General features: G+C 46.9%; 1 protein-coding gene and 1 long non-coding RNA gene across 3 annotated transcripts in view; one reads left to right on the top strand and one right to left on the bottom strand.

Moving 5' to 3' along the window:
* Positions 1-23,950, top strand: part of LOC147107297 (cilia- and flagella-associated protein 47-like) — a 797,073-nt gene that overhangs the window by 110,503 nt on the left and 662,620 nt on the right. For both annotated transcript variants that reach the window (XM_086006182.1, XM_086006181.1), the window contains 3 exons: positions 1,768-1,948; positions 4,575-4,628; positions 9,315-9,411. In XM_086006182.1, coding sequence (XP_085862308.1) covers positions 1,768-1,948; positions 4,575-4,628; positions 9,315-9,411 — 332 coding nt within the window. The remainder of the gene's footprint in view (positions 1-1,767; positions 1,949-4,574; positions 4,629-9,314; positions 9,412-23,950) is intronic.
* LOC147107298 (uncharacterized) overlaps positions 1-23,950 on the bottom strand; it is an 81,139-nt gene that overhangs the window by 16,795 nt on the left and 40,394 nt on the right. The window lies entirely within an intron of this gene.

The raw sequence follows: 23,950 nt of genomic DNA, 5'->3' as shown, positions 1-23,950 counted from the left end.
GCATTAGCAACCCTCCAGTCGTCCGACGCTATACAATGATGAGTACTGAAAGGTTGTGACCAAGGTGAATCTTTGGAATTCTCTACCTCAAAGGGCTTTGAATGCTCAATCATTGAGTATATTCAAAGCTGAGATAGATAGATTTTTGGACTATCTTGGGGAATCAAGAGATATGAGGATCGGGCAAGAAATTAGAGCTGAGGTCGAAGATCAGCCATGATCTTATTGAATGGCGGAGCAGGCTCGAGGGGCCTACACCTGCTCCTAATTCTTCTGTTCTTATGTTCATATGTTCTTATGTTAATGCCTCTGCTATTTCTACCTTTGCTTCTTTCAGCAACCTAGGATGTATTCCATGCGGACCAGGTGACCTACCAACTTTCACTGATGCTAATCTTTTTAGTACATCTTCTCTATCTATTACTATCTTGTCCATAACCTCCCTCTCCTCTTTTAGTGTAACCTTCACATCATCCGTTTCTTTTGTGAAGATAGATGCAAAGTACTCATTTAATACTGTAGGCATGTCTTCCGGCTCTACATGAAGATTTCTCTTTGGGTCTTTAATAAGCTAATCTCTTACACTTTATGGGGGAGAAATTGGGCTCTGTAGCACCCAATTTTTAGGCATTACACAGCCCCCTAACAGTGGAAAATGGTGTCCGAGACGTGCGTGCACCCTTCTGATGGCAATGTGTGCTGGACACCATCTTTGTAAAGGGGTTTGTGCGCATGCACCTAATGACCGCCAGCAGCATGCAGAGCAGGCAGATTATGACGTCAATCAGTGTGCAACACTGATTTGATGCCAGTGCTGCCATTTCCGAATGCCACGCTCCATCCTATGTCCTGTCTTAACCTCGCACAGCTGAACACCCCCGTCCCCCACCACCAGCACTATTTAAAGGGATTATGAACTACTTATAGGTCTGACAGTACAGGGGGAGCAAATTCTGGACTTGGCAACACCCATGTACCTTAATATCTGATTAGACTCTGAGCATCTGCCATCTGCCTTTGCTCGACAGTTGCAGCTGAATCATTATCCCCATTAACATTACGAACAGATCTCTAATTATGCTGCTTTCAGTGAGCCACGCACTCGGTTGGGTTGCAGGAATTGTTGAGGATGACTGGGTTCTGGGAGTATTTGGGGGCTGGAGTGTGGGATCTCTCAGTGAAGCCTAGGAACACTAGGAACATGATGAAGAGGTTGGGGAATGGTAAAACATGTAGGGGCTAAGGTCTGGCAACACTGGCGCATTTGGCATGTGGGATTACGTAGCGGGTTAACAGAGAGACAGAGAGAGAGAAAGGGAGTCATGGGAGAGCCTGGGTGCAGCCGTGCACCTTTGTGCAGTGCTTGTCAGTATTTGCAGCACCTCAATGCAGAACACTGACAGCTCAACTGTCAAAATGAATGCGGACATGGTCCCTTTAAGGAAACCGGCTGATGTCGCGCCATCAAATGACATCATCAGACCCGCTTCCTTTTAATTGGCTGGGAACCTCGCAGGGTGGGCTTAACAAGCCCAATCGACAGTAAATTCTTCTCACATAGCGTGATGGAGCCAGGAGCAGGGTCGCAACCCACCACCAACGTCGGCCGCACTCAGCCTGCCTCGGTATGCGAAATCGCGGCCATTAAGTACAATTTACACAAGTTCTGCAGATGATATTATCTGCAATTGACCCTTATTGTGATACATTTATGTTACCATATATACTATATCATTATTATAAAATGTATTCATTCTATATCTTTAGAGAGTTTGAAGAGTATAACAATGCAAAAGATATTGGTTTGAGACCAGCAGAAGGATTGCGCTCTCCAAAACTTTCAGTCAAAGACATAATTCAAGAGAAATGGCCGCCAAGATGTTCTACGGGCCAACCTATTAGAACACGTAAGCCTACAGTCAAAGAGGGCGAGTCAACAGCAAGACCAGTAAGTTAGTTCCACTTCAGCTCCATTTAAATAAGGTAAAAAGATGTGGCAGTAATGTTATAATCTGAAATAAAAACAGAAAATGCTGGAAAATATTCAGCTGGTCAGACAGCTTCTGTGGAGAAAGAAACAGAGTTATTGGCCTGTATTTTCCGATGCTTACGGGTGTGTACGAGAATGCTCTTGACAGATCGGACGCCTGCCCTGGAGAAGGGCCTCTGCAGGTGGAGAGTTCCGCTTTCTGCAGAACCTCAGCCCGCTTAAAACCCTTAGAAAGCTTACGCCTGGTAAAAGTAGGCATAAAGCCTGCTTTTACCAGCATAAGAGTTTAAAAAAGTAAAAAAAGATTTTTTTTTCCACTCATTTATAATTTAAAATTACTTTTAAAAAAGGCAAGTTTATTTTTAGCCCCGTAAAAAACATTAATTATTTTTTTCAAAAAATAAAATTTTTGTTTAAAATATTTAATTTAATGTAATTTTAACTCATTTTAAAAACATGATGGTTTATTTAATGTTTTAGTGTCTTTTTGGGGTGATCTCCATTCATACTTTTGACAGGTCTATCTGTCAAATGTATGAAGGCAGATTCCCTTCTTTCATTGGCTGGCCTGGCCCACGTGATCCCAGGGACGCTTGCGACTGTGGAGAGGCCCAGGAGCAGAAGTGTCTGGACCTCGGGAGCCCTCAGGTAAGTGAGTAGATTTTTTTCCGATAGGAGGCATCTGCACGCAGGAAGCCTCCTATCAGAAATCATGGGCCAATGTTTCAGGTCGATGATCTTCCATCATAGAAACATAGAAACATAGAAACATAGAAGATAGGAGCAGGAGTAGGCCATTCGGCCCCTCGAGCCTGCTCCGCCATTCAATGAGATCATGGCTGATCATCCAAATTCAGTACCCTGTCCCTGCCTTCTCCCCATATCCCTTGATCCCTTTAGCCTTAAGAAATATATCCAACTCCTTCTTGAATATATTTAATGAACTGGCCTCCACCGCCCTCTGTGGCAGAGAATTCCACAGGTTCACCACTCTCTGGGTGAAGAAATTCCTCCTCATTTCAGTCCTAAATGGCTTACCCCTTATCCTTAGACTATGACCCCTGGTTCTGGACTCCCCGGCCATCGGAAACATCCTTCCTGCATCTAGTCTGTCCAGGCCTGACAGAATTTTATAGGTTTCGATGAGATCCCCTCTCAATCTTCTAAACTCCAGTGAGTATAAGCCCAATCGACACAATCTCTCCTCATACGTCATTCTTGCCATCCCAGGTATCAGCCTGGTGAATCTTCGCTGCACTCCCTCCATGGCAAGAACGTCCTTCCTCAGATAAGGCGACCAAAACTGCACACAATACTCAAGGTGCGGTCTCACCAAGGCCCTGTACAACTGCAGCAAGACATCCTTGTTCCTGTACTCGAACCCTCTTGCTACGAAGGCCAACATACCATTTGCTTTCTTAACCGCCTGCTGCACCTGCATGCTTACCTTCAGCGACTGGTGCACAAGAACACCCAGGTCTCTTTGCACTTCCCCTTCTCCCAATCTATTGCCATTCAAATAATAGTCTGCCTTCCTGTTTTTGCCACCAAAGTTAATAACCTCACATTTATCCACATTATAGTGCATTTGCCATGTTTCTGCCCAATCATCCAACCTGTCCAAATCGTACTGGAGTTTCACAACATCCTCCTCACAGCATACCCTCCCACCCAGCTTTGTGTTGTCTGCAAATTTGGAGATATTACATCCAATTTCCTCGTTCAGATCATTAATATATATTGTGAACAGCTGGGGTCCTAGGACCGATCCTTGCGGTACCCCACTAGTCACTGCCTGCCACTCGGAAAACGACCCGTTTATTCCAACTCTTTGCTTTCTATCCGCCAACCAGTTCTCTATCCAAGTCAATACCTTGCCCCCAATCCCATGTGCCTTAATTTTGCACGCTAATCTCTTATGCGGGACCTTATCAAAAGCCTTCTGAAAGTCCAAATATACCACATCCACTGGTTCTCCCTTATCTATTTTACCAGTTACATGCTCAAAAAATTCCAGTAGATTAGTCAAGCATGATGTACCTTTTGTAAATCCATGTTGACTTTGTCCGATCCCGTCACTGCTTTCCAAGTGCTCTGCTATTACATCTTTTATAATGGACTCTGGCATTTTCCCCACTACCGATGTCAGGCTTACCGGTCTATAATTCCCCGCTTTTTCTCCAGCACCTTTTTTGAATAGTGGGGTAACATTAGCTACCCTCCAATCCATGGGTACTGTTCCAGAGTCTATCGAGTTCTGGAAGATGACCAGCAATGCATCTACTATTTCTAGGGCCACTTCCTTCAGTACCCCAGAACTGGAACAGAAAGAGAAACTGTTTTTTTCTCCCAGTTCTGATGAAAGGTCATTACAGATACTGCCTGACCAGCTGAGTATTTTCCAGCATATTCTGTTTTTATTTCAGATTTCCAGCATCTGCAGTATTTTGCTTAAGTTATAATTAGAAATGCTGAATCATAAGTGAAAGATACCCTTGCTTACTACCAAGACCCCAAGTGCCTTTGTATTTTTTGCCTCCATTTTACCATTAATTTTTTTATTCTCTCTATCTCCTCTCTCAAGGGATTGACATGTAGTGACGAAGGTTCCATGGGCACAGGTGACCATTCTTCAAAAGTGAGTTGCAACAGCAAGTGTCAGCAGGATATTCTGGGTGAGGGGGTGGGGGAGGGGTGCAATGGAGATAAGCATTCTCCTGTCCTAATCTTATATCCTCACACTGCACTTCCAGCAGGGCTTGTTGCATCGCCTTCAGGGTAGGGTTGCCAACTCTTTTGAAGATTAATCTCGAGCCACCTGGGAGAAAAATCATCGGGGCATTAAAAAATATATACTTGTTTTTCATTTTCTTTGAACACATTTGCTTATTAGTTATAAAAATATTGGAAAATGGGGGGAAAAAGCTGTTTGATTGAGTGTCAAGAATAATCCATGAGGATGGACGTGTTGGGTGGCCAATGCGGGTGGGGTGATTGGAGGCAGGAGGTCATGTGATGAAACCGCCAGGAATACATCCAACCAGAGTTGCAACCCTTCAGGGCCAGGAATTAATTCTGTGACCAATGTGAGTGTGGCTACCATTGTTCAACTGAAATCTGCTAGCTCATGCACAGACAAACAGTGGAACCTGGGACCTGCTGATCTATGGCTCAGCTACTCAATGACTTAACCAGTTGAGTTATTGGGTGAGCAAACCCTTGGGAAATGCCCCTTTATTAAATTAAAATAAAGAAGGGCAAAACAACAGAAAATGCTGCTGCCGTTACAGTGATTTCTAACTTTACAATATGTCATTCATTTTTGGAATCTACACATGTGACATAATGCTTATTTTCTTTTAGTTGATAATTGTGCCTCAAATGGGCGCAAAATCCGGATCAGTAGCTCCTGATTTTTCGGTGCTATGAGTGCCGTTTTTGTTCCAAAATGACATCCGCAGCACGCACGCAGGCTTCTGGTGCGAGTCGCGCTGGACGCCATATTAGTGAGGGCGAAAGCGTGCGCGCAGTGAGCGTCCGCCAGAGGTATGCAGAGTAGGCAGATCATGACGTCAATCAGCATGTAACGCTGATTTCACACCAGCACTGCTATTTTGCAGCTCAACGCTCCAGCTTACCTCCTCTTAAGCTCGCACAGCTGAACACGTATTCAGCAGCAGGAAGGGCCCCCCACCAGTGCTATTTAAAGGGATCATCAACTACTTTCAGCTTAGTTGCTGTTTGATTTTGACTGGCTGTTGCTTCGATTGTACAAGTGTTTGGTGCTTTCTAGAGTTCTTTAAAGTTGCTAAAGTCTACAGGGAGCGGTGTGACAGATGCTGAAGGACTTTGTCCTGACTTTAAGGCTTCTGCACAAACTAGTTACTCCCAGACATGGGCGCAGTAGTAGGCATTTCCCTTGCAATATAGCATGACTGGGAGAATGAACAGAGGCGACACAGAGCAGGGCAAGCTGCTAGAAGAGGGAGGAGGGGGAGAAGGGCTCTCAGCAGGAGGTCATATCCGCCCAGGATGTTCAGGGAGCAATTCTCCTACCTGAACTTCAGTGAGGAACAGTGTGTGAGACGTCTGCACTTTAGTAAGGATGTTCTCACTAAAATCTGCCACCTGCTGCAGTCACAACTGCAACCTCAGAGCAGGGCGAGGACTGCATTCAATGGCTGTGAAGGTGACCATGACCATGCTTTGGGCTCCTTCCAGGCTGGAGCAGGAGATATTTGCAACATCTCCCAGTTTGCCATCCACTGTTGCATAAAGGAGGTAACTGAGGCTCTGTATTCCAAGAGAGTTGACTACATTTCATTCTGTCTCGCCAGAGAGCAGCAGAGCAAGAACGCAGGTTTCCCCATGGTGCAGGGCGCCATTGGCTGCATGCATGTTGCTTTGCAGGCACTGCATGTCAACTCTAAGATGTACCGCAACCGAAAGGAATTCCACTCCCTCAATGTCCAGCTGGTGCGCGACCATACGCAGCGAATCAGGCATATGAATGCTCAATATCCTGGCAGCATTCTTGATGCTTTCATTCTATGGCAGTCCGCTATGCCATCTGCATTTGAGCCACCATGACAAACCGGAGGGTGGCTACTGGGCGAAAAGTGCTATCCATTGACGACATGGCTGATGACTCCGGTGCGCAACCCACGCACACGTCAGCAGCATGCATACAACAAAGCCATGCTGCCACACAAAATGTGATAGAGCAGACCATTGGCATGTTGAAACAACACTTCCGCTGCCTGGACCGCTCTGGAGGAGCCCTGCAGTACTCGACAGAGCGGGTGTCAAGATTAGATTCGCCATCGTGAGGGCACAGCCCTTACCACTAGCTATACGAGAACAGCTGAGGAGCAGGAGGAGGAGAAGCAGGAGGAAGAGGAAGAGAGGAGGCAACTGAAACAGCCCCTCTCTGGCTGGGCTGTCCGTGAATAACTCTTTTGACTGTGATACCAGAAAACGTAACCCCAATTCCCCATTCACCAAACAGCCCCACATCTTACCTTCCCTCTGTTACTGACCATCACACCATCTGCTTTGCCAAAATGGAAAAATAAAAGCCTACACAAATTAAAGTTTCCAAACCAAATTTATAAGTCAAAGCATGCCATATTGCATACAAACATCAACTAATCACTCTTGTGCATTCCCTTAGTGCCTGTCTTCCGTGTGCCTTTGCCTGCCCTAGTGCTCCTATGCAGTGCTACCTCAGTGGCTGCAGCATGGCTGGTGGAAAGCTGCTGACTTTCAGTGGGGGAGACTGCAGATGGCCTTGGAAGACGACCACGAGCAGCTCTGGGCTTCGTACTGCACCACCTTGGCATGGGCGGCAGCAGTCTGGGCTGGCTGGCTGACAGGCAACAGCAAGGGCACTGGCAGAGTGTCAGTGGTGGGAGGACGAATACTATCATCCTGAGGGAGGACAGCAGGTTTGTGCTCCACAGAGCCACTGCCATTTACCCGGGGCAGTGCCTCAGCAACCCTAGTAATCTATTGGAGGAGATTGCTGGACAGCTGTGAGAACCTGAAAGCCCCATTGAACACTGGTATCCACAGCCATGATGACAGCAGTCCAAGCTTGCATGGCAGCAAGCTGAGCTTGCATGAGAGCAGTCTGAGCTTCCACTGCAGCACCCAGGTGTTGGGTGGCTTCTACTTGTGCTGCAATGGAAGCTGAGACATCGGGCATCAGACGCTGCATCATGGTTGGGTTCACAAGTGTGCTAATGGAGTTGGCCACCACTTCCATGCTGGAAAGGATGGGCTCCAAGCTCTGTGCAAAGCCCTGTGCCAAGTTAATGCTGGACTCCTCCATGCTCCTTGACATTGCATGCAGGCTTTTCATTATGCATACCCATCAACCTTCTTTTGTAGCCTGCCCCATTGAAATACTTATCTAAGTCCTCTGCAGCAGAACCCATGTGTGACCTCACCCTCTGGTGAGCTGGCACTTGCGCTATCCTTGCCCCCTGCCCTGGCTGCACGCCACTCATGCCTGGTGTCTCACCAAGTGCAGATCCCGCTTCTAAGCTATCCTCTAAATTATACGCAGTGTCAATATCTGTGCTGGTGGCTGTGAGTGTGAAATCGAGTGACGCTGTTTCTTTATCATCATTGTCTTCTTGCTCTTCCACCTGTTGCTGTTCCACCACTGCCTGGCCAGGTTGCAGTTCTTGGGTATCTGAAAGGAGAAAGGCACAAGGGAAGGGTTGTGGTGAGGGTAGGGGGGAAAGTAAGAGGTGCATGCTTAAACCATCTGCAGCTTATAAATCAGAAGAGATTGTGGGATGAGGGGGAAGTGGGATGTGAGAAGGAGGATTAGGTATGAGGATACCGTCATCGTCTATGGTTTCAACCCCACCGCTGTCCACAGCCTCAGCAATGGATGTTCCAATGATGCCGAGCTCCTCGATGGGGGTAAGGACATGCAGCCAGGCCTGCCCCCCGCTGGTTAGGTCCTGCTGCCTGCCGTTGTGCGCTTCCTTGTTCTGCAAGAGAGAGGAAAGTATGATAGTGAGTGTGGTGCAATCTGTTTGGGTGATGTGCCTGTCATGGTTGAATAGCTGGCAGTATGTATAAGCTGTGAGATGTGGGTGTGAGGCTTGCAGCAGTTTGTGAGGGTGAGGTGAAGCTATGAATGTGAGTTATGAGTCTTGATTGATAGAAATTGTTAGTAGGTGAGTGATGGGGATGTGGTGCATTTAGCAGTTGCTGAGGCTAGTGGTGCAGTTGGTGGCATATGGCATTTGAAGATGAATTCACTGCCCTTGACCACTCATGTGAGGTCACTGAACTTTTTGCGGCACTGCATCCAGGTCCTCGGGGCTTGACTCCTGGCACTGACCGCCACGGTTATTTGGTCCCACTGCCTTCTGAGAGTTTGTGTAGAGATCCTCCTGGCTCCCTGTGGATAGAGCACATCTCTCCTCCTCTCCACCTCTTCCACCAATGCCACCAGTGCAGCGTCGGAAATTTTTGGAACACGCTCTCTGCCATGTTGTACTATTATTCATTCTTTTTCTACATCAGAATGAGCTCCACAATGACTTCCACCACCTACTCCAGCCACAATGCACCTCCCCTTTAAGAGGTGGAGGCTGGCTTTCAGTAATGCAGGCTAGCTTTATGTGGTGCTAGCCTCTCACAATTTTGCACCCCCCACTCAGGCGTGTAGCCACTCAACAGCATGGTTGGATAATATATTCATAGACATTCCTGGCACTGTCTTTTTGGGTGGGGAGGAGATTCACTGTTTTCCCCTTCCATTACAAGCACATTTGATCTCCTTTCAATTGATTTACAACAGGCAAGGGATGGTCTTAATGCTGTCCCATCTACACTTCAAGAGGAGAAGGATTGCAGTTTGACACTGACACCTCAACAGCTTCACCAAATATTAATTGGTAGGTTGAATTTTAGTTTATGACTTTGGTATTTCAAGTTCAATTTTGAATAGTTGATTTAGTTGGGGTAATTGTGCACCTGGCAGGAAAACTCGTCAGCTGGTACTGCTTATTGGAAATTTGGGTGTTTGTTGTCTATGATTTTCCAACCATTTAAATTAATGACTGGAAATTCATGTACACCGAACATTTCAATATCTTACAATAGCAAAATACTGCGGATGCTGGAAATCTGAAACAACAACAGAAAGTGCTGGAAACACTCAGCAGGTCAGGCAGCATCGAGGCGAGAGAAACAGAGTCAATGTTTTGGGTCGAACGCTTCGTCAGAACTGGAACAGATTAGGGAGGAGAGATAGTTAAGCAGGGGCAGGGAGGAGGGGAGGAAAGAATAAAGGTCGCCTGTCACTTTAATTCACCGCTCCATTCCCACTCTGATCTCTCTGTCCTTGGGCTATTGCATTGTTCCAATGAAGCTCAGCGTAAGCTCGAGGAACAGCACCTCATCTTTCGATTGGGCACTTTACAATCTGCCGGACTCAACATCGAGTTCAACAAGTTCAGATAATTATCCCTGCCCCCATTTTTCATGCAGTATGATTTTTGCCATTCCCATTTGCAACATTTTATCTTTCCTGCCTCTTACAAAAGTACAGGGTGTTCTTTCAATTCCTTCCTCCCCTCCTAAACTGCCCCCCCCGCCGTCTCTGCACCTGCTTAATATCTGTTACATCTCCAGCTTTTTCCAGTTCTGATGAAGGGTCCCAGACCTGAAACATTAACTCTGTTTCTCTCTCCACGGATGCTGCCTGGCCTGCTGAGTATTTCCAGCATTTTCTGTTGTTATTTAGAGGGACAGAGGGGAGTGGGGGAGGGGTGGGGGGGGGGGAGAGGGAAGACAGGGGAGGGGAGGGGAGGGAGGGAGAGAGGGGAGGGGAGGGAGGGAGAGAGGGGAGGGAGGGAGAGAGGGGAGGGGAGGGAGGGAGAGAGGGGAGGGGAGGGGAGGGAGAGAGGGGAGGGAGGGATAGGACAGGGAGAGGACATGACAGGGAGAGGGGGGACACACAGGGGCAGGGAGACCAAACGCCCCAAAATTGCCCTCGCGCCCCAAAATTGCCCTCGCAACGCGGGGCTCCCCAGCTAGTTTAAGAATAAAGGGAAGGTCTGTGATAGGATGGAAGGCAAGAGAGATTGAATGACGAAAGGGATGATGGTGCAAGGCAAAAGGAGAGGTAATGGGACAAGTTAAGAAACAAAAGATAGCTCTAGATGAGGTGTGGATGATGATGGCAGCAACATTAACAGCTACCATGTGAGGAAACAAGAGAAAAAAATAAAGAAATACAGGGCCAATTTATAGTCTGAAATTGTTGAACTCGATGTTAAGTCCAGAAGGCTGTAAAGTGCCTAATAGAAAGATGAGGTGCTGTTCCTCGAACCCTATCGTGGTTCTGGGAGGGAGGGGAAGGGGTGAGAGCAGAAGTGCGGGAAATGGAATGGACACAGTCGAGGGCCATGTCAATCACGGTAGAGGGGAATCCTCGGTTGAGGAAAAAGGAAGACATACCGGAAGCACCAGTATGGAAGGTGGCATCGTCAGAACAGATGCGGTGGAGACGGAGAAACTGGGAGAATGGAATAGAGTCTATTATGTCTGTGTATAATTGAGACACGGACTACAGGAGTTGATTATAACAAGTCTTTACTGAATGGAGACAACCTGGAAACTGAAACTACAGAAGCCTGCTAGGCCCTTTTATACAGGGGTGGTCACTGTAGGTACTGCAGTCTGAGACCAGTTATTCCCTTAAAGGTACATACACAACAATTCCTCCCCTTTTAGATAAACAGTACATAACATTCATTTAACAACTAAATAATAACTAATTACAATTACAATTACGGTTGCTAGATACATTGGTTGAAGTTAAGCAATTATAAGTTCAGTCTTTGAGGAGGCTTCCTGATTCTGTCTGGATAACGCCTCTTTGGGATATCAGGTTCTTCTGGCAAGGTTGAGTCAGGATCAATGTCGTTGTTTGGTTCGTCTGCTTCCAATATCACCGATTCTGCGGTAGATGCAATTGGTACTTCGGTTTCATCGCCAGGTGTATCAGATCGTGGTGTGGAGTTGACGTTTTCCAGTGACTCTAGAATCTGGTCAGCATGGCGTCTTACAATGCTCTCTCCAACGTCCACGGTATACATTAGAGGTCCTTGCCGTGTACAGATAATTCCTGGCTGCCATTTCTCTGTGCGGTAGTCCCGGGCCAGAACTGGTTGACCGATCTTAAAACTCCTGGTCGGCCTTTCATTCATATTCTGAAACTGCCTGTTCTCCACATCTCTTCTGACGTTTGGCTTAACCAAATCCAAGCGGCATTGTAGTCTTCGATTGAAGAACATCATGGCTGGAGTTTGGTTGGTAACCGCATGTGTCGCATTCCAGTAGGCAAACAAGAAGTTATCCACCTTGTGTTGTCGGGGTATATCTTCATTACACACTGCCTTGATAGCCTTCTTGAATGTTTGAACAAACCTCTCGGCCAATCCATTAGTGGCTGGATGATATGGGGCGGATGTGTAATGCTTAACACCATTGTTCTTTAAGAACCTCCGGAACTCTTCAGACACAAACTGTGGTCCATTGTCAGAGCAAATCTGTTCAGGCAGCCCATTCCTGGCGAATATGGTTCGTAAGACTGTGATAGTTTTTTCTGTGGTGGTTGAGGACATTTTTATTACCTCTGGCCACTTTGAATGTGCATCCACTGCAATTAAAAACATCGAGTCCATAAAGGGACCAGCAAAATCAATGTGCACCCTTTGCCATGGAGATGAGGGCCACTCCCATGGATGTAGAGGGGCTTGTGGTGGGGCATTTTGGACGTTCTGGCATCCTGTACAGCTCTTGGTCATCTCTTCGATTTCTCTATCGATTCCCGGCCACCACACAAACGCTCTGGCTAAGTTCTTCATTTTTACCCCTCCCAGATGACCCTCATGAAGCTCATTGAGCACTCTATCCTTCAATTTGGGTGGAATTACTACTCTGGATCCACACATCAAGGTTCCTCTGCACACTGACAGCTGTTCTCTTCTCGGCGAGAATGCTGGCAGCAGTGGTTCGCCATGTGCTGGCCATCCCTTCACCGTTAAATCATAGACCCAGGAGAGTGTCGGGTCATTTCGTATTTCCTTTTCTATGTTTGCATTCGTCACAGGGAGACATTCGACTATAGTCGAGTGGAATAACTCCACTGGATCCACTGCCAGTTCTTCTTCCACCGTCGGCAACGGTAGGCGCGACAATCCATCAGCATTCCCATGCTGTTTAGTTCCTTTGTACTCGATGTCATATTGATGTGCCCCTAGGAAAAGGGACCACCTCTGTAGCCCTTGTGTCGTCATTATCGGTACGCCCTTCTGAGGGTTGAAAATGGAGACGAGAGGTTGATGATCAGTTAGTAGAGTAAATTTCTGACCGTGCAGGTAGTGATTGAACTTCTTCACCCCCCACACCAGGCTGAGGGCCTCTCTGTCAATCTGGGCGTAGTTACGCTCGGCTGAAGTTAACGAGCGTGACTCAAAAGCTATCGGCCTCTCTGAACCATCAAGGAATTTATGTGACAGTACCGCCCCAATGCCGTAGGGAGACGCATCACACGCCAGTCTTATCGGTAGTGATGGGTTGTAGTGAGCCAATACTTCTCTTGAAGTGATTAGGTCCTTACTCTTCTGAAAGGCCCGCTTACATTCATCGCTCCATTTCCATGCTACTCCCGTTCGTAGTAGGGCGTTCAGTGGATGCAGAATTGTGGACAAATTCGGCAAAAACTTATGGTAGTAATTCACCAATCCGAGGAATGACCTCAGTTGCGACACATTTTCAGGCGCTGGAGCCTCAACTACCGCTTCAATTTTGTCAGGGGACTTATGCAACCCCTCTTCATCAATCACGTGGCCACAATACGATATCTGTTTCTTAAAAAACTCGCACTTGGGGCGATTGGCTCGTAGCCCATGTTCACGTAGTCTAGTGAGCACCTGCTCTAGGTTGGCAAGGTGTTCACTGTCATCTTCACCTGTCACTAGGATGTCGTCCAAGTAACACTGAGTCCCCGGAATCCCTTGCAGGACTTGTTCCATCGCTCTTTGCCATATCGCCGGAGCTGATGCTACTCCGAATACCAGTCGATTATACTGGTAAAGACCTTTGTGAGTGGTTATCGTGAGATACTTCCTAGAGGATTCTTCAACCTCCATCTGCAAATATGCTTGTGCTAGGTCAATTTTTGTAAAACGCTTCCCTCCAGATAGTGAGGCGAAGATATCTTCTATCCTTGGAAGAGGATATTGTACTGTGTGAAGGACTGGGTTCACCGTCACCTTGAAGTCCCCACAGATGCGAACCTTCCTTGGCTCCTCAGATTATTGTTTAACGTTTTCTTCATGACAGGAACGATGGGTGTCGCCCACTCGCTCCAGTCTACCTTAGATAACACACCTGCATTCTCCAGATTCTCCAGCTCTGCCTCGACGGCTGGGTGAATTGCATATGGTACTGGTCTTGCTTTGCAAAACTTGGGAATTGCATTCTCCTCTATTTTTATCGAGGCGGTTACGCTTTTAAGAGTGCCCAGTTCTTGTTGAAATACCTCTTTGGCATCAGCTAAGATTGTTGACAATCGTCCAGGAGTGACGTCGTCATCCTTTTTACCAGCCACCGTCAGTGCCTGAATGGAGTGCCAGTCTAAACTTATCTTTCTGATCCATTCACGTCCCAATAACGGTGGTCCACCATCTTGCAGAATGTAGAGATACAATTTCCGTATTTTCTTGCCGTTGTATTCGACAGGCACCCTTATTTTTCCTCTGGGGTATACTTTTTGCCCCGTATACGTCCTCAAGACAATGGATGTCTCTCTCAAGGGTATGTGTGAGAATAGCCACTCGTAGTCTCATCGATTCATGACGGTTAGAGCTGATCCTGTATCCAATTCCATTTTGACTTGGGATCCTGCTATCGTGAGGGTGACCCAAATGGTTCGGTGATCCTCTTTTGCGATTACGTTGTGAAGTTTGAGACAGCTTAGTCTCTTGTTCCCGGATTCACTATCGCTCATCTGGTCTTCGGAACTACTGTCCGTCATCTTTTGTACTTTCCTGTACGGTTCCTTAGTAGCCTTTTTGTTGTCGTTGGTCTTCTTCCCAGACCTGCAAACTCGTGCAATGTGTCCCATCTTTCCGCATTGCCTGCATATTTTGTCCTTGGACTAGCAGTCCTTCTGGTCATGGTTTGTTCTGCCGCAGTGATAACATTTTGCAAATCCCCGTGTCATTTAGTGGGTGCCGTATTCCTGTGGCTTTTGTTGTATTTCCGCAGCTCCCCTTGCTGCTGCTTCGTACGATACTGCCACGCTGAAAGCCTTATCTAGCGTCAGCTCTTTCTCTGAGAGTAACCTCTTCTGGGTTCCTTCACTCAGGAGTCCACAGACAAATTTGTCCCGTAAGGTATCTGCCAGTCCTGCTCCGAACTGGCAGTGCTTTGATAGCTTGCATAGTTCCGTAAGGTAATCAGCATTGCTCTCATTTTTATGCTGATTTCTCCTGTGGAATTTAAATCTTTCTGCTATCAGCAGCGGTGTAGGATTTAGGTGTTCCTGTAGGATAGCAACAATTTCGTTAAAACTCTTCACCTTCGGTTTGGCTGGAGTAATCAGGTCCCGCAATAGGCCGTACGTTCTTGCGCCCATTAAATTTAGCAATACCGATGCCTTTTTCTCATCGGCTATTTCGTTTGCCTCGCAATATACCTCGACTCTTTCCACATACGTGGTCCAGTCTTCTATTGCATTATCGAAGGCAGTGATATCGCCAGTCTTTGGCATCTTGAAAATCTAAGATGGCGCCTCCCGCGCTTTGCCTTCGTCCCCGACGGATCAAAATGGCGCCTCCCGCGCTTTTCCTTCTTCCCCGCCGAGTTAAGATGGCGCCTCCCGCGCTTTCCCGCCGCTGCCAACGCTGTTGCTGGCGATTATATTTATTTTACTATCCTGTAATGGCGACGCCCTATGGTCTTCGCGCCTCCCCGATCGCTGCTGCCAACGCTGCTCTCCGCGGTAATTTTATTTTTCTATCGCGCTTCAATATTTGCTCCGTTAATTGAAGAACCGTTCCCGGCTTCGAAGCACCGGCCGCGCCCTGTGTGCTCCACCCTCTCTCTCTCTCTTTGCTTCCCGACTCGCTGCCCGGCCCCGTTGCAGAGCCACCCGATCGAGCTCTAGCCCGCCGCAGCCCAGGCAGGATCAGTGCATTACTTGCCACCAGCCCGATTAGCTGGGAAACCACAGACTAGAGAACCAAGCCTGGCTCTCAACAGTCTCTCCTGCACTTTTCAATTCGATGATTTGGAGGGCGGTTGCCCACGGCCGACGCCCGTTTCTCGAGTCGCTTTGGATTATTATTTTTTTTTCTTTCTTCTGGCTTCGCCCTTCAATAACGTCGTCTGAGGTGCTGCCGAGTTGCAGGTAAGTTCGTTTCTTACTCGTCGCCAGTATTATGTCCGTGTATAATTGAGACACAGACTGCAGGAGTTGATTATAACAAGTCTTTACTGAATGGAGACAACCTGGAAACTGAAACTACAGAAGCCTGCTAGGGCCTTTTATACAGGGGTGGTCACTGCCGGTACTGCAGTCTGAGACCAGTTATTCCCTTAAAGGTACATACACAACAGAGTCCTTACAGGAAGCAGGGTGGGAGGAAGTGCAGTCCAGGTAGCTGTGGGAGTCAGTGGGCTTGTAGTGAATGTTTGTCAATATCCTATCCCCGGAAATGGAGACGGAGAAGTCGAGGAAGGGAAGGGAAGAGTCGGAGATGGACCATGTGAAGGTGAGGGAAGGGTGGAAATTGGAAGCAAAGTGAATTAAATTATCTAGTTCAGGACGAGAGCAAGAAACTGCACCAAAACAGTCATCAATATACCGGAAAAAGAGGTGAGGGAGGGGACCTGAGTAACATAGAAACATAGAAGCTCGGAGCAGGAGTAGGCCATTCGGCCCTTCGAGCCTGCTGCGCCATTCAATGAGATCATGGCTGATCATCCAAATTCAGTACCCTGTCCCTGCCTTCTCCCCATATCCCTTGATCCCTTTAGCCTCAAGAAATATATCCAACTCTTTCTTGAATATATTTAATGAACTGGCCTCCACCGCCCTCTGTGGCAGAGAATTCCACAGGTTCACCACTCTCTGGGTGAAGAAGTTCCTCCTCATTTCAGTCCTAAATGGCCTAACCCTTATCCTTAGACTATGACCCCTGGTTCTGGACTCCCGGCCATCATAAACATCCTTCCTGCATCTAGTCTGTCCAGACCTGACAGAATTTTATAGGTTTCGATGAGATCCCCTCTCAATCTTCTAAACTCCAGTGAGTATAAGCCCAATCGACACAATCTCTCCTCATACGTCATTCCTGCCATCCCAGGTATCAGCCTGGTGAATCTTCGCTGCACTCCCTCCATGGCAAGAACGTTCTTCCTCAGGTAAGGTGACCAAAACTGCAGACAATACTCAAGGTGCGATCTCACCAAGGCCCTGTACAACTGTAGCAAGACATCCTTGTTCCTGTACTCGAACCCTCTTGCTACGAAGGCCAACATACCATTTGCCTTCTTAACCGCCTGCTGCACCTGCATGCTTACCTTCAGCGACTGGTGCACAATAACACCCAGGTCTCTTTGCACTTCCCCTTCTCCCAATCTATTGCCATTCAAATAATAATCTGCCTTCCTGTTTTTGCCACCAAAGTGGATAACCTCACATTTATCCACATTATAGTGCATTTGCCATGTTTCTGCCCAATCACCAAACCTGTCCAAATCGTACTGGAGTTTTACGACATCCTCCTCACAGCTTACCCTCCCACCCAGCTTTGTTTCGTCTGCAAATTTGGAGATATTACATCCAATTCCCTCGTCCAGATCATTAATATATATTGTGAACAGCTGGGGTCCTAGGACTGATCCTTGCGGTACCCCACTAGTCACTGCCTGCCACTCGGAAAATGACCCGTTTATTCCAACTCTTTGCTTTCTGTCCGCCAACCAGTTCTCTATCCAAGTCAATACCTTGCCCCCAATCCCATGTGCCTTAATTTTGCACGCTAATCTCTTATGTGGGACCTTATCGAAAGCCTTCTGAAAGTCCAAATACACCACATCCACCGGTTCTCCCTTATCTATTTTACCAGTTACATCCTCAAAAAATTCCAGTAGATTAGTAAAGCATGACTTACCTTTTGTAAGTCCATGTTGACTTTGTCCGATCCTGTCACTGCTTTCCAAGTGCTCTGCTATTACATCTTTTATAATAGACTCCAGCATTTTCCCCACTACCGATGTCATGCTTACCGGTCTATAATTCCCCGCTTTTTCTCTACCACCTTTTTTGAATAGTGGGGTAACATTAGCTACCCTCCAATCCATGGGTACCGTTCCAGAGTCTATCGAGTTCTGGAAGATGACCAGCAATGCATCTACTATCTCTGGGGCCACTTCCTTAAGTGCCCTGGGATGTAGACCTTCAGGCCCTGGGGATTTATCGGCCTTCAGTCCCATCAATTTTCCTAACACCATTTCCCTACAAATACTGATTTCTTTCAGTTCCTCCCTTTCATCAGACCCTATGTTCCCCGACATCTCTGGGAGGTTATTTGTGTCCTCCTTTGTGAAGACAGAACCAAAGTATGTATTTAGTTGGTCTGCCATTTCCTTGTTTCCCATTATAAATTCCCCTGATTCTGACTGTAAGGGACCTACGCTTGACTTCACCAATCTTTTTCTCTTCACATATGTATAAAAGCTTTTACAGTCAGTTTTTATGTCCCCTGACAGCTTACTCTCATATTCTATTTTCCCTTTCTTAATTAATCCCTTTGTCCTCCTTTGTTGACTCCTAAACTGCTCCCAATCCTCAGGATTATTGCTTTTTCTAGCCAATTTATATGTCCTCTCCTTGGATCTTATGCTATCCCTAATTTCCCTTGTTAGCCACAGTTGAGTCACCTTTTTTGTTTTATTTTTATGCCAAACTGGGATGAACAAATTCTGTAGCTCATCCATTCGGTCTTTGAATGTTTGCCATTGCCTATCCACTGTCAACTCTTTGAGTGCCATTCCCCAATCAATCCTACCCAACTCGCTCCTCAGACCATCGTAGTTTCCTTTATTTAAATTGAGGACCCTTGTCTCTGAGTCAACTACTTCATTCTCCATCTTAATGAAGAATTCGATCATATTATGATCGCTCCGACCCAAGGGGCCTCGTACAACAAGATTGCTAATTAATCCTTTCTCGTTACATAATACCCAGTCTAAGATGGCCTGACCTCTGGTTGGTTCCTCGACATATTGGTCCAGGAAACCATCCCGTAAACACTCCAGGAATTCCTCCTCCACAGTATTGTTACTAATTTGGTTGGCCCAACCTATATGTAGATTAAAGTCACCCATGATGACTGCTGTGCCCTTATTGCACGCTTCTTTAATTTCCCTTTTAATGCCATCCCCAACCTCCGCCTTACTGTTTGGAGGTCTATATACCACTCCCACTAATGTTTTTTTCCCCTTAGTATTTCTCAATTCTACCCATACAGATTCCACGTCATCAGAGCTAATATCCTTCATTACAGTTGTATTAATCCCTTCTTTAACCAGTAATGCTACCCCACCTCCCTTTCCTTTTTGCCTATCTTTCCTGAATATTGAATACCCCTGGATGTTGAGTTCCCAGTCTTGGCCATCCTTGAGCCACGTTTCCGTAATCCCAACCAAATCATATCCATTTACCTCTATTTGCGCAGCCAATTCATCCACCTTATTACAAATGCTCCTCGCATTAAGACACAAAGCCTTCAGGCTTGTTTTTTTAACGCTCTTAGACCTATTAGAATTATTATTTACTGTGGGCACGTTTGATTTAAACCGTTGATTTCTCTGACTGCCACTTTTGTTTTTCTCCTTCCTATCTTTTGCTTTTATCCCTGTTTCCCTTTCCTCTGTCTCCCTGCTCAGGTTCCCAACCCCCTACCATTTTAGTTTAAACCCCCCCGAACAGCACTAGCAAACACTCCCCCTAGGACATCGGTCCCAGCCCTGCCCAGGTGCAAACCGTCCCGTTTGTACTGGTCCCACCTCTCCCAGAACCGGTTCCAATGTGCAAGGAATTTGAATCCCTCCTCCTTGCACCATTCCTCTAGCCACGTATTCATTTGAAATATCCTCCTATTTCTACTCTGACTAGCACGTGGCACTGGTAGCAATCCTGAGATTACTACTTTTGAGGTCCTATTTTTAAATTTACCTCCTAACTCCCTATATTCTGCTTTTTGGACCTCATCCCGTTTTTTACCTATATCGTTGGTGCCTATGTGCACCACGACAACTGGTTGTTCACCCTCCCCCTCCAAAATGTTCTGCAGCCGCTCCGAGACGTCCTTGACCCTTGCACCAGGGAGGCAACACACCATCCTGGAGTCTTGATTGCGGCCGCAAAAATGCCTATCTATTCCCCTTACAATTGAGTCCCCTATCACTATAGCTCTTCCACTCTTTTTCCTCCCAGCCTGTGCAGCAAAGCCACCCATGGTGCCAGGAAGTTGGCTGCTGCTGCTTTCCCCTGATGAGTCATCCCCCCCAACAGCATTCAAAGTGGTATATCTGTTGGAGAGGGGGATGGACGCAGGGGATTCCTGCACTCCCTGCCTGCGCCTCTTACTCTGCCTGCTGGTCACCCATTCCCTTCCTGCCTGTACACCCTTTACCTGCGGTGTGACCAACTCGCTATATGTGATATTCACGACGTCCTCAGCATCGCGAATGCTCCAAAAGGAATCCATCCGCAGCTCCAGTGCTGCAATGCGGTCTGTCAGTAGCTGCAGCTGGACACACTTCCCGCGCACATGGTCGTCAGGGATGCAGGAAGCATCCCTCATTTCCCACATAGAGCAGGAGGAGCACACTACGGGGCTGGGCTGTCCTGCCATGACTTACCCTTTAACTAATTAATTAAAATTAAATGAATCCCACCAATTTCACGACAGTTAAATGATATATTTAAGGGCCCTGGTTTACAAACTGTCCCCGCTATACCACAGCAACCTTAAAAACTATAAACCACAGACTTAAAGTTTTAAAACGAGAGAAATACTCCAACCAATCACCTACCTGTTTTGTGGTGACGTCACACCTCGAATACTTTTTACCTCTCTCCTTGCCTGAGATTGGAGATTGGTACGCCTACCTGAGCCTCTGGGGCCTCTTGTAGTCGCTCTGCCGCTCTGCTCCGCCTCCAGCCGCTGCCGATGCCGCACTGAGGCCTACCTGAGCCTCTGGGGCCTTTTGTAGTCGCTCTGCCGCTCTGCTCCGCCTCCCGCCGCTGCCGATGCCGCACTGAGGCCTACCTGGACTGGAACAAAGAATGTTCCACATATCCCACGAAAAGGCAGGCATAGCTAGGGCTCATGTGGGTGCACATAGCAACACCTTTAATTTGGAGGAAGTGAGTGGAGTCAAAGGAGAAGTAATTCAATGTGAGAACAAGTTCAGCCAGGCGGAGGAGGGTGGTGGTGGATGGAGACTGGTTGGGCCTCTGTTCAAGGAAGAAGTGGAGCGCCCTCAGGCCGTCCTGGAGGGGGATGGAGGTGTAGAGTGATTGGACGTCCATAGTGAAAAGGAGACGGTTGGGGCCGGGAAACTGGAAACTGTTAACGTGGCGGAGGGCGTCGAAAGAGTTGCGGATGTAGGTGGGATGAGACTGGACAAGGGGAGAAAAAAGAGTCGAGATAGGAAGAAATCAGTTCTGTGGGGTTAGAATAGGCTGAAATAATGGGTCTACCAGGGCAGTCCTGTTTGTGGATCTTGGGAAGGAGGTAGAAGCGGGCTGTGCGGGGTTGAGGAACGATGAGGTTGGCGGCCATGGAGGGAAGATCTCCAGAGGAGATGAGGAAACCTGCTGAGGATTTCAATATCTTATATGTGGTCCCAATGTGCAACGTTCCCCACTACAAGTGGCAAGTTGGAAAATTATCCCTGGTTTGTTGCGAGGTATTTATCTCCAAATAAATATATAGAGAGGGAGACTTGTTTTTCTACATATCTGTTTAGCATCTGCCTTGTAAGCAAGTGACTATTAATGCATTTTTGCTTACGTGATCACCCCCAACACCCCTTCCTCTTCGCCCGGCACCTTCCCATGCAAGCGCAGGAGATGCAACACCTGCCCTTTTACCTCCTCCCTTCCCACTGTCCAGGGCCCCAAACACTCCTTCCAGGTGAAACAGCGATTTACTTGTACTTCGTACAATTTAGTATACTGTATTCGCTGTTCACAATGCGGTTTCCTCTACATTGGGGAGACCAAACGTAGATTGGATGACCGCTTTGCGGAACACCTTTGTTCAGTCCGCAAACGTGACCCCGAGCTTCCGGTCACCTGTCACTTTAATTCCCCGCTCCACTCCCACTCTGACCTCTCTGTCCTCGGCCTCTTACACTGCTCCAATGAAGCTCAACGTAAGCTCGAGGAACAGCACCTCATCTTTCGATTAGGCACTTTACAGCCTTCTGGACCCAACATCGAGTTCAACAATTTCAGACTATAAATTGGCCCTGTATTTCTTTATTTTTTTTTCTCTTGTTTCCTCACATGGTAGCTGTTAATGTTGCTGCCATCATCATTCACACATCATCTCGAGCCATCTTTTGTTTCTTAACTTGTCCCATTACCTCTCCTTTTGCCTTGCACCATCATCCCTTTTGTCAGTCAATCTCTCCTGCCTTCCACCCTATTACAGACCTTCCCTTTGTTCTTTCCTCCCTTCCTCCCTGCCCCTGCTTAAAAATCTCTCTTCCCGAACCTTTTCCAGTTCTGACAAAGAGTTCGACCCGAAACATTGACTCTGTTTCTCTCTCCTCGATGCTGCCTGACCTGCTGAGTGTTTCCAGCACTTTCTGTTGTTATTTCAGATTTCCAGCATCCGCAGTATTTTTGCTATTGTACTATTTAATGTGTGTGTATCTGGCCTAGTACCTGTATCAATAACGTACAAGAGAGCTGTTGCCCTGTGTCAGAAAAGGAAATTTTAAAAATGATTTCAGATAGATGGTGATTTAAAAATTGGTTTCAGTTAGGCGCAGCTGAATAGGATTCCCTTTGTCTCTGCGTCGGGGCATGGGCAATATACAAGATCAAGCAGATTCAACAACATTTTCAAAAAATAATCCAAAAATAAGCCTTTATTACAAGAGGATTTGAGTATAAGAGTAAAGACGTCTTACTGCAATTACATAGGGCCCTGGTGAGACCACACCTGGAGTACTGTGTGTGCAGTTTTGGTCTCCTTACCTAAGAAAGGACATACTTTCCATAGAGGGAGTGCAACGAAGATTCACCAGACTGGTTCCTGGGATGGGGGGATTGTCCTATGAGGACAGATTGAGGAGACTAGGCCTATATTCTCTAGAGTTTAGAAGAATGAGAGGTGATCTCATTGAAACATACAAAATTCTTACAGGGCTTGACAGAGTAGATGCTTCCCCTGGCTGGGGAGTCTAGAACCAGGGATCACAGACTCAGAATAAGGGGTCGGCCATTTAGGACTGAGATGAGGAGAAATTTCTTCTCCCAAAGGGTGGTGAATCTTTGGAATTCTCTACCCCAGAGGGCTGTGGAGGCTCAGTCGTTGGGTATATTCAAAACAGAAGTCGATAGATTTTTGAATATTAAGGGAATCAAGGAATATGGGGATAGTTCAGGAAAGTGGAGATGAGGTAGAAGATCAGCCGTGATCCTATTGAATGGTGGCGCAGGCTCGAAGGGTCAAATGGCCGACTCCTCCTCCTATTTTTAAAAAAAAAGTGAATGTTGGCCTTTATCTCAAGGGGGGGCTGCAATACAAAGGGGTGGAAGTGATGCTGCACAGAGGTAGATGCTGGTCAGATTCCATCTGGAGTATTGCATTCAGTTTTGGGAACCGCATCTCAGGAAGGATATATTGGCCTTGGAGGGAGTACAGCGGACATTCACCAGAGTGATACCAGGGCTTAAAAGGTTAAGTTATGCAGACAGGTTGCATCAACCTAGCTTGTATTCCCTTGAGTTTAAAAGGTTGAGGGGTGATTTATTTGAGGTGTTTAAAATGATGAAAGGATTTGATAGATACAGAGAAGCTATTTCCTCTGATGGGGAATCCAGAACAAGGAGACATTATCTTAAAATTAGAGCTAGACCATTCAGGAGTGAAATCGGGAAATATTTTTTCACACAAAGGTTAGTGGAAATCTGGAATTCTCTCGACCAAAGGGCTGTGGATTGTGGTCAATTGAAATTTTCAAGATTGAGATTGACAGATTTTTATTGGGTAAGGGTATCAAGGGATATGGATCAAAGCCAGGTAACTGGAGTTGAGGTACAGATGAACCATGATGTAACTGAATGGTGGAACAGGCTTGAGGGGCTGCAGAGCCTACTCCTATTCC

The sequence above is a fragment of the Somniosus microcephalus genome, chromosome 14 (genome assembly GCF_052327205.1).
Source record: "Somniosus microcephalus isolate GS21.2 chromosome 14, FLI_Smic_1.0, whole genome shotgun sequence".
Taxonomy (NCBI): Eukaryota; Metazoa; Chordata; class Chondrichthyes; order Squaliformes; family Somniosidae; genus Somniosus; species Somniosus microcephalus.
This window is presented reverse-complemented; position numbering and strand designations above follow the sequence as displayed.